Here is a 15,447-nt window from a genome sequence, read left to right as displayed (position 1 = left end):
GATTCCGTGTTAAGGAAGCATAATAACCCTTCCAAGTTTAACAAGTATATATCCATTGTTGGGCTTTTCAAGGGTCTAATTGGGCTAGGTTTCATCACAATGTGGGCCATCGAATGCCGCTCATTGGCTTTATCTCGAACTTGGGGGCCTACGACTAAGAAGGGATTAATATTCTTGGGCACACCACATGCTGAACACAATAGGAAAATTTGCCTGGAAGTGAAAATTATATGCATGTACATTTTTTTTTTTTTAAAGCATACCTCCTTCAAAAATGTTCTCGTGCTGGGAAATTGGGCAAGTAAAAACAGACTAGTCTTTTGGTTTGTCTGTTTAATGAATGTTAATTAGTAAGATTTCATGAATATCTGATGATATGTCACTTTCTAAATGATAAACACAAGATTCTTTGGCCATTTCCATACTTGTTGAGTAACGATGCCAACAACGTGGACAACTAAATGTTGATGAGGCTTTAATCTCTAATTAGCGGACGAGGCCAAAGCATACAACTTTGATTGAAAATTACAAGGCAAAGACAAGGACTTACAAGTTTCAACAATTAACGCAAGGATCTATGCCCATTAATTGTGTAACAAGGCAAAGATTTTAACTTGACATGTTCCCATGCACCAAAAATCATCCATAACCAAAATTTCCCATTTCATTTGCAAAATCGTGTAATTAAATTCAATGAGAACACAAAAATATTTGTTGAAATGTTAATTAAATAATTAAATCAATCATTTCTTACGTATTAATTTAAACGTTTTTTGAACATTGATTGAGCGATGCATTTTATTTTATTTTTGACATGTCCACACAAGAGAAGATGGAAGAGGGATTCGAACTAGTGATCTCTGCTTCATGAGGCGTAATTTACAGCCGATTGAGCTACCATTTTCAATTTCTTATGACAAGACAAATTGGTACAAATAGGTTCAAATAATATATATATTTTTTTTGTTCAAAAAAAGGAAAGATCCATTCATCTTCCAAATACGTAGCTAGCTAGCAAGAACGATCCGTACAATGGCTTTCGGCTAGCTAATCTGCTAATGGCTGACTCATGATCAACTAATGAAACAGCATACTAGATATGTGTTAAATTTGTCTTTATATATGTGTATATCAGTATATGAGGCATATCCTTAATTCTATCTATGGAAATAGAATATCCATTATATTCCTTTGTTAATTTCTTGTCGGTCGATTCTCCCAAAACTTAGGTTTAAACGTTTGTCGTTTAACTCTCATTTACTTTCTACACCAACTATAAAATGATGATCAGGAAGGCAGACTATGTAGAATTACACCAGCAGGAAAATAATTAAAGCAGTTAACCCAGAAAAATGGCGATAGCTGTGCTGGAAGCCCTTGACTCAGCCCGCACACAATGGTACCACATCACCGCCATCGTGATTGCCGGAATGGGGTTCTTCACCGATGCATACAACCTTTTCTGCATCTCAACGGTCACAAAACTCTTAGGCCGCCTGTACTACTACGACCCTAGCTCAAACAATCCCGGAAAGCTCCCCCAAAATGTCAACAACGCTGTAACTGGTGTTGCCTTGGTTGGTACTCTAATGGGCCCACTTTTCTTCGGCTGGCTCGGCGACAAACTTGGCCGTAAAAGGGTTTATGGCGTCACTTTAATTCTCATGGTCGTCTGCGCCATATGCTCCGGATTTTCTTTCGGCGCAAGCGCAAAATCCGTAATGACAACGCTTTGTTTCTTCAGATTTTGGCTAGGCTTCGGCATCGGAGGAGACTATCCCCTCTCCGCCACCATCATGTCCGAGTACGCCGACAAAAAAAACTCGTGGAGCATTCATCGCCGCGGTTTTCGCGATGCAGGGCGTGGGAATTATATTCGCCGGCCTAGTTTCCATGACACTTTCATACATCTTCCTAACAATGTACCACGCCCCAAAATTCAGTGAAAATCACCTCTTTTCCACGCAACTGGAGGGGGATTATCTCTGGCGGATTGTGCTTATGCTAGGAGCCCTTCCGGCACTCTTGACCTACTACTGGCGAATGAAAATGCCGGAAACCGGTCGGTACACCGCCTTAATCGAAGGGAACCCAAAACAAGCGGCTGCCGATATGGGTAGTGTTCTTGAACTTGAAATCCAAGCAGAACAAGACAAGTTGTCACACTTCAAAGCTGCAAATGCTACGGATTGATGTCCAATGAGTTCGTTCGACTGCACGGGCGTCATCTAATAGGCACAATGAGCACATGGTTCTTGCTGGACATAGCCTTCTACAGCCAAAACCTTACCCAGAAGGATATTTTCCCGTTAATGAATTCAACCGACAAAGCTAGCAACGTTAATGCTCTCCGAGAAATGTTTGAGACCTCACGTGCCATGTTTGTCATCGCATTGTTGGGTACCTTCCCCGGTTACTGGTTTACCGTGGCCTTCATCGAGAAGCTTGGCCGATTCATCATCCAGCTCGTCGGCTTCTTAATGATGTCTGCCTTCATGCTTATCATAGGGCTCAAATATAGCTACCTCAAGGAAAAGCCACATGTCCCCATCTTCGCGGTTTTATATGGGCTAACGTTTTTCTTTGCAAATTTTGGGCCAAACAGCACCACCTTCGTGCTTCCAGAAGAGTTGTTCCCAACCAGAGTGAGGTCCACGTGTCATGCTATGAGCGCAACATCCGGGAAGGCCGGGGCAATGGTTGCGGCATTTGGGGTACAGAGTTATACTTTGGATGGTGACGACTGAAAGATTAGGAAGGCCATGTTGTTTATGGCATTCACCAACATGTTAGGGTTTTTCTGCACATTCTTAGTGTCCGAGACCAAAGGGCGGTGTTTAGAGGAGATATCCGGGGAGGATTGTGGCGGCACCGGCAACGGCACAAAGACTACGACGGCAGAAAATCATGCGGAGGCTTAATTTGTGAAGGATAAATTTGGTCGGTAATATTTATAAAATAAAAAGTAAAAAGTAAACGTGACAAGTCAAATTAAATAATAAAGCTGAATTTGTCTTTGTGTTCTTTCTTTTTCTTTTTCTTTCTCTTTTGTGTGTTTTATTTTTTAATCTTTCCCCTGTAATATTAGTGGAATGTAGGCCTGATGTGGTTGAATATGAAAGTTCAAAGGTTTTTCCTACACATGTAGAATAAATTATTTGCCATTTTTGTCTTCTTTTCCTCTTTATATAAAGCAAAACCATAAATTACTAGGAGCTACGAGAAGAACAAGAAAGCAGAACCAATATATATATATATATATATATATATATTAGCCGATGTGAGACGGAGCTCACAAAATGATTTAATTTTGGCTCTAATCCAAAAAACAATTAATCTAATGACAAAGGCTAGCTCCATCAAGAAAATGACCTAGAAGAGAGCCGAGAATTAATTTCTTGGTAGATTCAGTAGACAATAATAGCGACAAGCATCAATTTGGCAAAATTTTATTTTATTTTTTTTTCCTTTTTTGAGTGGAAATTCATGATCACTTTTATAAATAAATCAGATAGAATGAGTAATAAGTTCCTCCAGTGACGTAAATGAGCCAGTGAACTTCCTTTGTTTGGGATCGGTTAAGTTAAATTTTACTCGAGCTCGAGCCGAGCTCATAATAAGTTGAGCCGAGTCGAGCTTGCACACTAACTCTTATATTTAATTTAATTTTTTTATTATAAATTAAAACTTCAAGTACTCTTAAACGGTTCAAAAAGACAGCTTACATATGAGCATTTACTTAACCTAGCTAGCCGAGTATAAAACCTAAGTCAATACAGCAAGGCATTTGGTTTCAAACAGAGAGAATATGCATAATTTTTTAATAAAAAGATGCTATTAGAAAAAAAAATATATATTAAATTTTAATATTAATATGAGCAACTATGTGAACAACTATCAATTCGACCCTTATACGAGCTACTCACAAGCCTAATCGAGTTGAGTCGAGCTTGCTTTGTTTAATATTCGAGCTAGTACTTATGTTCACGAAACACCTGATCATTTAATAATAGAATCGAGTACGAGCCGAGCCCGATCTCGCTTGCGAGGACTTTACTCACTTAACACCCCTAGCATGCTCCTCCAAAAAAATCTCATGGATAATCAGGGTACACTCCCCTCCATGTCCTTTCAATCTGTTCCCTAATGGCCATTCGAGCGACAGTATGCGCCACACTGTTCGCTGCACATCCCACGGCGCGAACCTTTGTACTGTGAGAACTCTTGCAGCAAAGTCTTTATGTCCACTGGCCACCAGGTGTCCTATTAATTTGGCAATATTAAGAATACAGGAAATACGCTGAAAAGTACAATTTGACAAAATTCCCGACAAGAATAACTTTTATGGCCTAATAAATACTATATACTATATATGGTAGTATATAGTATATATAAAAAACCATATATAGGATTTTTTTAATGATTTTTTTTTAAAATCTGATTTTTTAAACCATATAGTGTTTAAGTGCCCCTTAGATTTTTTTTTAAAAAAATTAATGGGCACTTAAACATTCACTTGTTCAGTACACTTCAAAAAAGAAAAAAAAGAAAAAGAAAAAAAAGTGCATGTTCAATAATGTATTAGTGTATAATCTTTAGTATGTCTTTTCGTTAAAAGAGACATGATATATTTTTTTACATGAAAAGTAAGATGGTGATGCTTTTAAATTTTAAAATTAAATTATAAAGAAGAATCCTAGTGTGGGTTATGTGCTAGTTAATATTTATGCCTCAAGTAAATTTGTAGTGTTCTAGCTAAAAATTAAATCCTTTATGATGAAGGCATAACACTTGGAATTGTAAAATTTGCATGGGATCACGTGATAACACATCAAACTCTCAAGATTTGAATTTCCATCGATTGTGAGAGAGTTTGTATGAAATTCACTTGCCTAAATAAGTTTTGGGTAGTCTAACCAGTACCTACTCGAATAGATGGGTGAATTTTAAAGGAATAAAAGTTTTGCCCAAACTCTCAATATTTGAAAACCGCAAGTAACTATTAATAATGTTGGAGGATGACATTGATCTTTATGGATTAAGATCCTCTAATTGCTGTGATTGATATCCAAGAATTAAGTCCCATATAGGTTGGGTGAATTTTAAAGGAATCATGTGTCAAGCCTCACATTAATCACGTATCTAAGCGACACGAGACTAAATAAGTAATTTTAAGGAACTCTAATTATAACTTGGACTAACTAATTTTTTTGACTTGATAAGTGTTGATATGTATAACAAAATTCTAACTATTTTAATTTGACAATAATGGTAATTGGTACTTGAGAAAATTTACTTGGTAGGATACCCGATGAATTCTAGGGGCTAGCTCATGATATTTTTATAACTTTCACTAATATAGGACAAGAAACAATAAAGAAATTTTTAGGATATGTTATTGTAAGTATCTTGGTATAAAATATGCCATCGATTGTGCAGAAATTTTAACTTGGCATGCTTATGCTAGCTAGCTCCAAAACACATTGAAAACCATAGAGCAAATGATTCCCTGATTAATTAATTAATTAATTAATTAATTAATGAGACAGCATACTAGTAATTAAGTAACAACAGATGAATTCGTCTTTATTTTCATATCCTCGTATGCTTAAATTATTGTATATATATCTAGGCAAATAGAATATCCTTCATATACCATATTTAGTTATCTTCTTGTCGATCCCGCCAAAACCTAGAATTATACGTCCGACATCATTTCACTGTCATATATATCCTTCAATTCATACACCACCTATACATAAAAAGAGCAAGCCAGAATAAATATATACTGACAACTGAGTACAAAAAGAAGTGAACCAGCAGGCAAATAAAGCAGCCCACAAAGATGGCGTTAGCTGTGCTCGACGCCCTTGACTCTGCACGCACGCAATGGTATCATGTCACAACCATCGTAAATTCGTAATCGCTGGAATGGGGTTTTTCACCGATGCTTACGACCTTTTCTGCATCTCAACGGTCTCAAAACTGTTGGGCCGCCTTTACTACGCCCCCACCTCCACAAGTCCCGGAAAGCTCCTCCATAATGTTAACAACGCTGTAACTGGTGTTGCCCTGGTCGAAACCCTAATGGGGCAACTATTCTTCGGCTGGCTTGGTGATAAACTTGGTCGTAAAAAAGTCTACGGCGTTACTCTAATTCTCATGGTCTTTTGCGCCATATGCTCCGGCTTCTCTTTCGGGAAAAACAAAGAAGCTGTAATCGGAACACTTTGTTTCTTTAGGTTCTGGCTAGGGTTTGGCATCGGTGGAGACTATCCCCTCTCCGCCACCATCATGTCCGACTACGCCAACAAAAAAACTCGTGGGGCATCCATCGCTGCAGTTTTTGCAATGCAGGGCATGGGGATTATATTTGCCGGGATGGTTTCCATGATATTTTCAAAAATCTTTCTTAGAATGTACGACAACGCCCCAAAATTCAGTGATGATCCCGTGCTTTCAACACAGCCAGAGGCGGATTATCTCTGGCGGATTGTGCTTATGCTAGGAGCCCTTCCGGCAATCTTGACCTACTACTGGCGAATGAAAATGCCCGAAACGGGTCGGTACACCGCCATAATCGAAGGGAACGCCAAACAGGTTGCCGCCGATATGGGTAAAGTTCTTGATCTTGAAATCCAAGCTGAACAAGACAAGTTGTCCAACTTCAAAGCTGCAAACAGCTACGGATTGATGTCCAATGAGTTCTTTCGACGGCACAGGAGTCATCTAATAGGCACAATGAGCACGTGGTTCTTGTTGGACATAGCCTTCTACAGCCAAAACCTTACCCAAAAGGATATTTTCCCGGCAATGGGTTTAACCTCAAAAGATTTCGAGGTTAATGCTCTCGAAGAAGTGTATGAGACCTCGCGTGCCATGTTTGTCGTCGCATTGCTCGGTACCTTCCCCGGTTACTGGTTCACCGTGTTCTTCATCGAGTCGCTGGGCCGGTTCATCATCCAGCTCGTCGGATTCTTCATGATGTCTGCCTTCATGCTTGTCATAGGGCTCAACTATGACTACCTCAAGCTACATGGCAAATATTTCGCGATTTTATACTGGTTGACGTTTTTCTTTGCTAATTTTGGGCCAAACAGCACCACCTTCGTGCTTCAAGCCGAGTTGTTCCCAACCAGGGTGAGGTCCACTTGTCATGCTATGAGTGCAGCAGCTGGGAAGGCTGGGGCAATGGTTGCGGCATTTGGGATACAAAACTATACTTTGGATGGTAAATCAAATAAGATTAAGAAGGCCATGATCATTTTGGCGGTCACCAACATGTTAGGATTTTTATGCACATTCTTAGTGTTCGAGACAAAAGGGCGGTCTTTGGAGGAGATATCGGGAGAGTATGGTGGCGGTGCCGACAATGACACAGGGGGCTCCGCCGCTAGAACCTCGGTGTCTAGGACTACAAGAAATCACACGGAGGCGATGTGATGGTGATAATTAAATTTGGTCTGGTATATATATATAAAAGATGAGCATATATAAGTAAGCAAAAGTTTTTGCTTTTATATCTACATATATGCGTGTGTCCTACCAATAAGAGTCTCTAAATGTTGTGGATCTGTGAATTTAAAAGGAGCTAAAGGTTCCCTTCTCAATCCTTTTTGCTTTGTGTATTTTATTTTATAATATCTCCAGTCTCCACTGTAATAGTGAAAAGTAGGCATTATATTGTATACTATTTGAATGTGAAATGTTTTAATTTCCTACTTCATATAATTTTTTTTTTTTTTGGTATAATGTTTCATTGGCAAACTTTCTAACTTGAAGTCCAAATGGTTGAGGAAGAAAATCAAATGGCCCAAGTGTAACAGCATCAGGAACTCATCAGCTTCAAAAAAAATAAACATAAGAAATCCTATAACAAATCCATCCTGAGGTTTGGATTTGTTATTCTCTCTACAAACACAAATATACAATTTAAAAATGACTAAAGCACACTTTTGGCAAAAGTTAAAAAATAATTTTTATTTTTATTTTTTAAAAATTTAAAAGTTATATTTCTTAAACGCAATCTCAAACAGACTCTTAGACAAATAAGCTCCACTTGGATCCTTTTATATTTAAACGGAGAAATGCTAGAGTTTCTTGATCATGATCACTTCCTTCATAATCATAGAACAACTATAAAGCTCGCGAGAATAGAGTTAATACAAACCTTGATCAGTGATTAACCATCAAATGATGATAGGTCTCATAGGACTAAGCATCCACCTCATCATCATGGGTTAAGACATGGGTGGTAGTTCTTAGCTTCAATTGTTAACTTTATCATTTAATGTCAATATTTGTTAACATGGGTAGTGGGCAGTTTACTTAGATTGTGGGTAGTTATCTTTAGTTAAGTGAGTAGTTATCTTTAGTTATATATGTGGGTAGTTTTCTTTAGTAAAAGTAGTAATTGTTTTGCATTAAGTTTATATATATTTGTGTCATCAGAGTAGGAAAGTAGAGAAGAAAGTGTTTGTGTTGTGGTATTCCTCTAGCCCTAAGTAAAGATTTGTATTGTGGTTATTCCTACCACAAGTGGAGATTATCAATTTATCTTATTGACTCTAACTGGGACCTATCAATTGGTATCAGAGCCATCATATCCAAACCTCCATCCTTCCAAACAATCTTACATCTTAGCCATGATCGTGTGGGAAGAAATTGAAGCGATCTTTGATAAGATAGAGGAAAGGCATTGTGAATTCCAGCTTCGATTTTCCCAGCCCTTCTATTCACTCACCGAAAAATTGCCCAAAATTAGCCGTTCCAGAAACCACTACACTCGCCGCCAAACAGCCACACATATACCGCCGCTCCACCCATTCCGCTACACCGATGGATTTTGCACTGCAGCACAATCGTCTCCCCGTTCTAGTTCCACATCTTCCTTTGTGGCTCAACAATTGCAAAAAGAAGACGATGTACTTTCTTCATTTGGCTCGGAACCAACCCAAAAAAAAAAAAAAAAAAAGTCGACAACGATCCCTTCGATACTAGACGCACCTTTCGTCATAGCAGTTACCGCACCAATTTCTGCACATCAACCTTGCGAACAAGGTTCATCTTCAAGGGAGGGTGAATGATAGGTCTCATAGGACTCAACATCCACCTCATCATCATGGGTTAAGACATGGGTGGTAGTTCTTAGCTTCAATTGTTAACTTTATCCTTTAATGTCAAAATTTGTTAACATGGGTAGTGAGTAGTTTTCTTTAGAAAAAGTAGTAACTGTTATTGTATTAAGTTTATATATATTTGTGTCATTAGAATAGGAAAGTAGAGAATAAAGCGTTTGTATTGTGGTATTCTTCTAGTCCTAAGTGGAGATTTGTATTGTAGCTACTCCCACCCCATGCCATGTGGAGATTATCAATTTATCTTATTTACTCTGACTGAGACCTATCAATAGGTATGTTACAATCCTAGTGTCCCACATGCCTTAAGTCTAATCGTAACCATGGGTATATAAGCTCTTGGGCATCTGGCCTTCCTTTGTAAGCCGGTTTTCAAGAGTGAGTTCTACCTAAGGTTTGTATCATTTGGTATCAGAGCTAGCCACCATGTCGAGGGGTTTGAGTCACGAAGGGGGTGACCTATGGGCTAGATTAAAATACTGACGGGTGAGTGAAGCCTCCAAAAGAGAAAGGGCTACTATCGGGTCAGTGTCAATAGAGTGGGCCGCCGTGGATGTTGGCCACGGAAGTGTGGTGGTATGTTACAATCCTAGTGTCCCACATGGCTTAAGTTTAATCGTAACTATGGGTATATAAGCTCTTGGACACCTTTCTCTTGTAAGCCGATTTTCAAGGATGAGTTCTACCCAAAGTAAAATGATGCACAATTTTTTAAAAAAATTAATGGCCTTGACGGACGGTGCTGGAGTCCCTCAACGGTGCTACAGTCTCAAAATTCTGGGGCGGCGTCTTTTACATCTTCGACGCTAGCAAAGGAAATACCGGAACATTCTCCAATGGTTTTTACAACGCTATGGTTGGTGTCGCCCTACTTGTTACCCAAATAGGCCAACTACTCTTCTGGTGGGTTGGTGACAGAATTGGCCGTAAAAAGGCCTACGGCGTCACTCTAATTCTCATGGCCGTTTGCTCCATATGCTCCGGCGCCCTGTCGTTTTTCCTTGCAATCGAAAAATCTGTAATGGGAGCACTTTGTTTCTTCAGGTTTTGGCTAGGATTTGGTATTGGAGGAGACCATCCCCTCTCCGCCATGATCATGTCCCAATACGCTAACAAACAAACTCGTGGGGCATTCGTTGCCGCAGTTTTTGCAATGCAAGGAGTGGGAATTATATTTGCGGGGATTGTTTCATTAATCTTCCTCAAGAGGTACTTCCAATATTCATCTTCCTCAACAGTCCCATAAATTTTATTTTATAATATGTCGTCTGTAATAGTGAAATGGAAGCATTGTACAATACGTGAATGTGAAATGTTTTTCCTATTCAAAAAAAAAAAAAAAATTAAAAAAAATTCAAGTGTTTTTTTTTTTTCAATAATGTTTCATTGGCGAGCTTGCTAAATTGAAGTCCAAACAGTTAAGGAAGAAGATCGAATGGCCCAAGTAATGTTACAGCATCAGGAACTCATTAGGCCGGTTCAAAAAAACATAAGAAATCCTAACAAACGAGAGTTGATTTGTTATTGAATAACATTATTTAGTAGATTATTATACAATTAAAATGAAGTAATAATAATTTTTTTTATTTTAATTTCCTGTCACATGAAATTGTAAAACAGTTATATATATTATGTCCCCGATTTAAACGATAAATCCAAGATTCTTCGGCCATTTCCTTATAAGAAAGACTGTAGTTCCAAACTTGAGCAACGATACCAACAAGGGTGGACAACTTAGGATGGATCGGACTCTAATATCTAGACGAGGCCAAAGCCTATAAATTTTAACTAAAATTTACAAGGCAAACGACAAGGACTTGTGATTTTCACTTCTTTATCATTTCCTTTCATAATCATTGAACAATTATAAAATTCGCAAGAATATACGCACCCTGATATGCAAGGTGTTGTTATTAAATTCGCGGGGCTACTTTCATTCATCTTCCTCAAGAGCTACCACGCACGCTGTGGTGATAACAACCGGAGGCCGATTATATGATGTGGCGGATTGTGCTTATACTTGGGGTTCTTCTAGCACTCGCACTCTGTAATAGGAGCAAATGGGTGTTGTTGAACATAGCCTTTCACAGCCAAAAACAGACCCACAAGGATATATTTCCCGCATTCGGTATAACACGCAAGCACGTCGACTGCCATCTTTATTCAAAAAGTCTTGGAGACCTCAACTGCCATCTTTATTCAATAGATAGAAGGCGCCAATGAGAGTTCAAACTTAACTTTGATAGAAATTATGCAAATTTTTTTAATTAAAATAGCACATATATTTAACTTGTTAAAATAATTTTAAAAGAGCAAAAAGCTTAATCTAGTTCAACCTCGGTGTATGATACCGTTTTCATTAACTTTAAGAGAGACGAGTCCAAAGCATATGGCTCTGTTTGTCAATAGACTCAAAAAAAGCCTTATACTATTTATCTCAAATTTAATTTTCAATATTTTTACTTTTTATATCACATCAATCACATTTTATTACTATTTAAATAAAAAAATCACTACAAAACAATTTTTTTTTTTTTTTTCATATCAAACATTCTGACTTTTTTTATACATTAATCAAATCTTGCTATAATTTCTGGCCACTTTCTTATTCCAAGCCATTGGCAAATAGAGCCATAATGGAAGTTATTTTATGGTTAAAATTTATTCCACAAATCTAACCGTACAACGTCATTTAAAATTTTTAAATAATACAGATATTATAAGGTTATTAAATATTAAAATATTAATTAATTAATTAATTTTTATTAAATTAATTCATATTTAATTTTAATTAAATATTTTGCATATTATCCTCCTTCATATTAAGGAGAGTACTAGAATATTAAATTGATGATGCAAAGCTACATTTTGATGATGCAAAGCTAAATTTTGTACAAATTTATTTTTTTCTCGACATGTTCACACAAAAGAAGAAAAAGAAGAGAGAAAAATGTGATCTAATGTCCTCTCCAGCCAATTAAATTAACCTAAATCTAGTTTTTAAGGGGTAGTTCAATCGGCTGTGAATTACGTCTTACTAGTTCTAATTTTCTCTTTCCCTTCCTTGCGTTGACATGTTAAAAAAAAAAAAAAATTACCCCTAAATCTAATTAGCAAATTGGCAGAAGGAAAAAATATGATTCGAATACTCGTTCTACCCGAGCATTAAAAGCTCCAGTCTCCAGATCCATAAACTTCCCGCTTATCTAGCAGCGCCAAAAGTCACAAACGCTTTTAACTTTTAAGGGTGTTTCCGTAAATAAAATAAATGAGACGTGTCATCACATAGGAGACATTAGACAATCACAGTTATCGGAGAGAGGAATCCAAACAGTCCCTTACTCCTCTAACCGAAAGAAACCAAGCCCTAGAAATTGAGAAATTGAGCACCTTTCCCCTCATGAAATGGGACATGGAGCTGGACGATATCGAAGCCATCCTCGAGAAGATCTGGGACCTCCACGACAAGCTGAGCGACGCCATCCACTCGATCTCGCGCTCTCACTTCCTCAACTCCGTCAAAGCCCTGAAAAAGCCGTCAGAGAAGAAGAACAGGCCCTATGGTACCAACAATACCAGCAACCTAAACGACGCCGTTGAGGAAAACGGCCGGGCCGGGTTCGTTTTCGTCAAGGATTTCCGGGGCTCCGACGACGACGACAATTCCGCCATTCAGGAGGCCAAGAGCCTCAACGCGATTCGGACCGCGCTCGAGAACCTCGAGGACCAGCTCGAGTTTTTCCACGTGAGTCTTGCTTTGCTTTGCTAGGTCTTGTTTGATTTCTTTCTATGGGATGCGAGTGAGTGTCTTTGATTGAGTTACGTGTGTTTTATTACTGAGAATTTTGGTATTGAGTGGCGCGGAAGCGAATTTGATATTTTGAGTATTATGTGGTTTTTGTGGAACGTCAGATTTTATTTGATTTTTCTAGGGTTTGTTTTGTTGATGATGTTTGTCGCTGTTTTTTGGTTGGGCTCTGTTTTGGTTCATTAGAAAATTGAGACGAAGGGAAGGAAAAGGGCGTGAGACATTCTGAGTCTCATGCGGTTTTTATGGAAGTTGAGAATTAGCCCGAATTATTTGGCGTCAGTTGCATCTCTAATATTTTTTAAGAATTTCATGCATTTTTGGTTGGCTATGTTCTGTTTGGTTGCTGAGAAATGTAGAGGGGGAGACAGAAAAAAAGAGGAGACTGTACTTGGATAATGGCTTTGTTGAGTTGAGGCAAGTTGTATTCGAACGATGATACTGTCAGATTTAGGCTTAAATGCCCAAAGAAATGAACTTGAGGAAAATGAATATGTAGATGGTTGCATGGGGGATAAAATAAAATAAATAGAAATCAACAGGGTATTTTTGTTATGTATTTGTGTTTTGGTTGAGCTCGGTTTGATTAACAAGAAAATTGAGGGAAAAGAGAAGAGAACGAATTGCATCTTTTAAGGAAATTGAAAATTAGCTTGATTTCTTTGAGGTGAGCTGTATATCTTGGGTTTCTTGCTGTTATCTTGTGTTGGGGTTACATTTTGTTCACGTAAGAATGGGGGAGAAGGAAAGGAAATATACCACCCTGTAGTCTGTCCTAAGGTTCTTGTTTTGTATTGGTAGCCACTAGCCAATAACATTGAAGCTCTTATCTCATTTATCAAAAAAACATTGAAGCTCTTATCTCCTCCACTTTCTCAAAACAAATTGTAAACGATTTGTCTTATCAGTGTATTGACACTAATAAGACATTGAAGCTCTAACTGTTGAATGATAAGTAACGTTCTTTTGCAATATTCTAAACTATAACTGGAGTTTTGGTCCTAGAATGGAACCAAACTATATATACATATGCAGTTAAATTGTTGGGACAGGGCTCTGTGGACATGACTTGTGTCTAGGTGCTAGAGTTTTGATAAAGAAGTGCTCGTTTGTCCTGAAACCTTTGACTTTTCATTTTTAGTTTTTCTCACGATTTGTTCTCTTTCACAGACTGTTCAAATGCAGCAGCGGGCAGAGAGAGATGCTGCAATTGCCCGATTAGAACAAAGTCGAATTGTTCTTTCAATGAGATTGGCTGACCATCACGGTAAGAAGTACAAAGTCATTGAAGAAGCTCTGGCCTTTGTGGGAGATGTACGTGATGCAGGCCACTTCGTTTCACCTGAAAATCTATACGGTCCACCGTACAGTCCATCTGGTGAGAAATTTGTTACCCATGAAGGGAAGAGCTCTAACATAGTGATCAAAGCTCTCATTTCAAGTTTTGATTTCGCAAAGAAATCCCTTAAATTGGATCACATGGGTGGGATACTGGGCAATGCTGCTTTGGTAGCAGTTAGCATGCTTGCATGGCTGCATCTGCATCAGGTTGCTTATAGAGAGCATCCACAGAAGCGAGAAGATAATCTCTACAGCAACAGAAATATGAGGCAAACTTCATTGCTGGAGGATTCTTCATCAAATAGTCGTTTGAGCCAGTTGGATGTGTTGGCAGGCAGGGGTTGAGGTGCAAATTGAATTCTACAACAATTGGTCAAATGATGTGAGGCCATGCTTTTATGACTTATGATTTGTTGTTTTTAAGCCATCTCGCATGAAAGCTTAGAAGGGTTTGGCTATCTAGTTAGGATAATCGTGTGCAATTTGTAGAGTGTCATAGTCGTTTGCATTTTTTTGGCCCTTTTCCACGAGTTTTTTTTGAATTCATTGTGTATATATTATTCCGACTTCTGGCTGAGGTAATCTGTACGTGGATGCCTTCTCTTGCGGTTTCCATATTATTGAATCTCTTATCAATTGACATTTCTAAAAGCACATATAATTGCCCTTTTTCTTGGGCGATTCATTATCACCACAAAGTTGTTGGTTCGTCATACTCAATTTCCAGTGGTCTTTCTCAAACTTCTTTGATTTAGACCGTGTTCTGAATCAAATTTAGAATCACTTCTTTTTTTTCATGGGTCTAATCATCATATGCTTTAATTACCTCAAATCCCTAATTCTCAAGAAAAGAATCCGAACATGACCTATTGTCCTATTGCTTGTATTGTACTCCAATGTAAGAAAAGTGTGAGACAGGCCTCTTGGCTTAGATTCAAATTCACATGACGCCAGGTATGAAATAGGTGCAAAAGATGTTATGGAGCAACTTTTTCGTGTCCACTGTCCGGGGTCATAAGAGATTTGAAATATGTGGCTTATATATTTGTACGCAAAGAATGTCGACGTAGGGCTAAGAATTTTTTATGACTTATAAATTCAATAAAAAAAAATTAACGGGTTAGGGTTAAAGAGTTTAGCTGTTTAATTAAATGAGCCGAG

General features: G+C 38.1%; 1 protein-coding gene and 2 pseudogenes across 1 annotated transcript; all 3 read left to right on the top strand.

Moving 5' to 3' along the window:
• Positions 1-1,352: 1,352 nt before the first annotated feature.
• LOC132162019 (low affinity inorganic phosphate transporter 4-like) lies at positions 1,353-2,921 on the top strand (annotated as a pseudogene).
• Positions 2,922-5,845: 2,924 nt separating this feature from the next.
• Positions 5,846-7,443, top strand: LOC132161852 (low affinity inorganic phosphate transporter 4-like; annotated as a pseudogene).
• A 4,983-nt stretch (positions 7,444-12,426) lies between these two features.
• Positions 12,427-14,899, top strand: LOC132167741 (plastid division protein PDV1). Its single transcript, XM_059578766.1, has 2 exons — positions 12,427-12,882; positions 14,116-14,899. The coding sequence occupies exons 1-2, from the start codon at positions 12,538-12,540 to the stop codon at positions 14,629-14,631; spliced, it is 861 nt and encodes a 286-aa protein (XP_059434749.1). The 5' UTR covers positions 12,427-12,537; the 3' UTR covers positions 14,632-14,899.
• Positions 14,900-15,447: the final 548 nt, after the last annotated feature.

Source organism: Corylus avellana, chromosome ca1 (assembly GCF_901000735.1).
Source record: "Corylus avellana chromosome ca1, CavTom2PMs-1.0".
NCBI lineage: Eukaryota > Viridiplantae > Streptophyta > Magnoliopsida > Fagales > Betulaceae > Corylus > Corylus avellana.
This window is presented reverse-complemented; position numbering and strand designations above follow the sequence as displayed.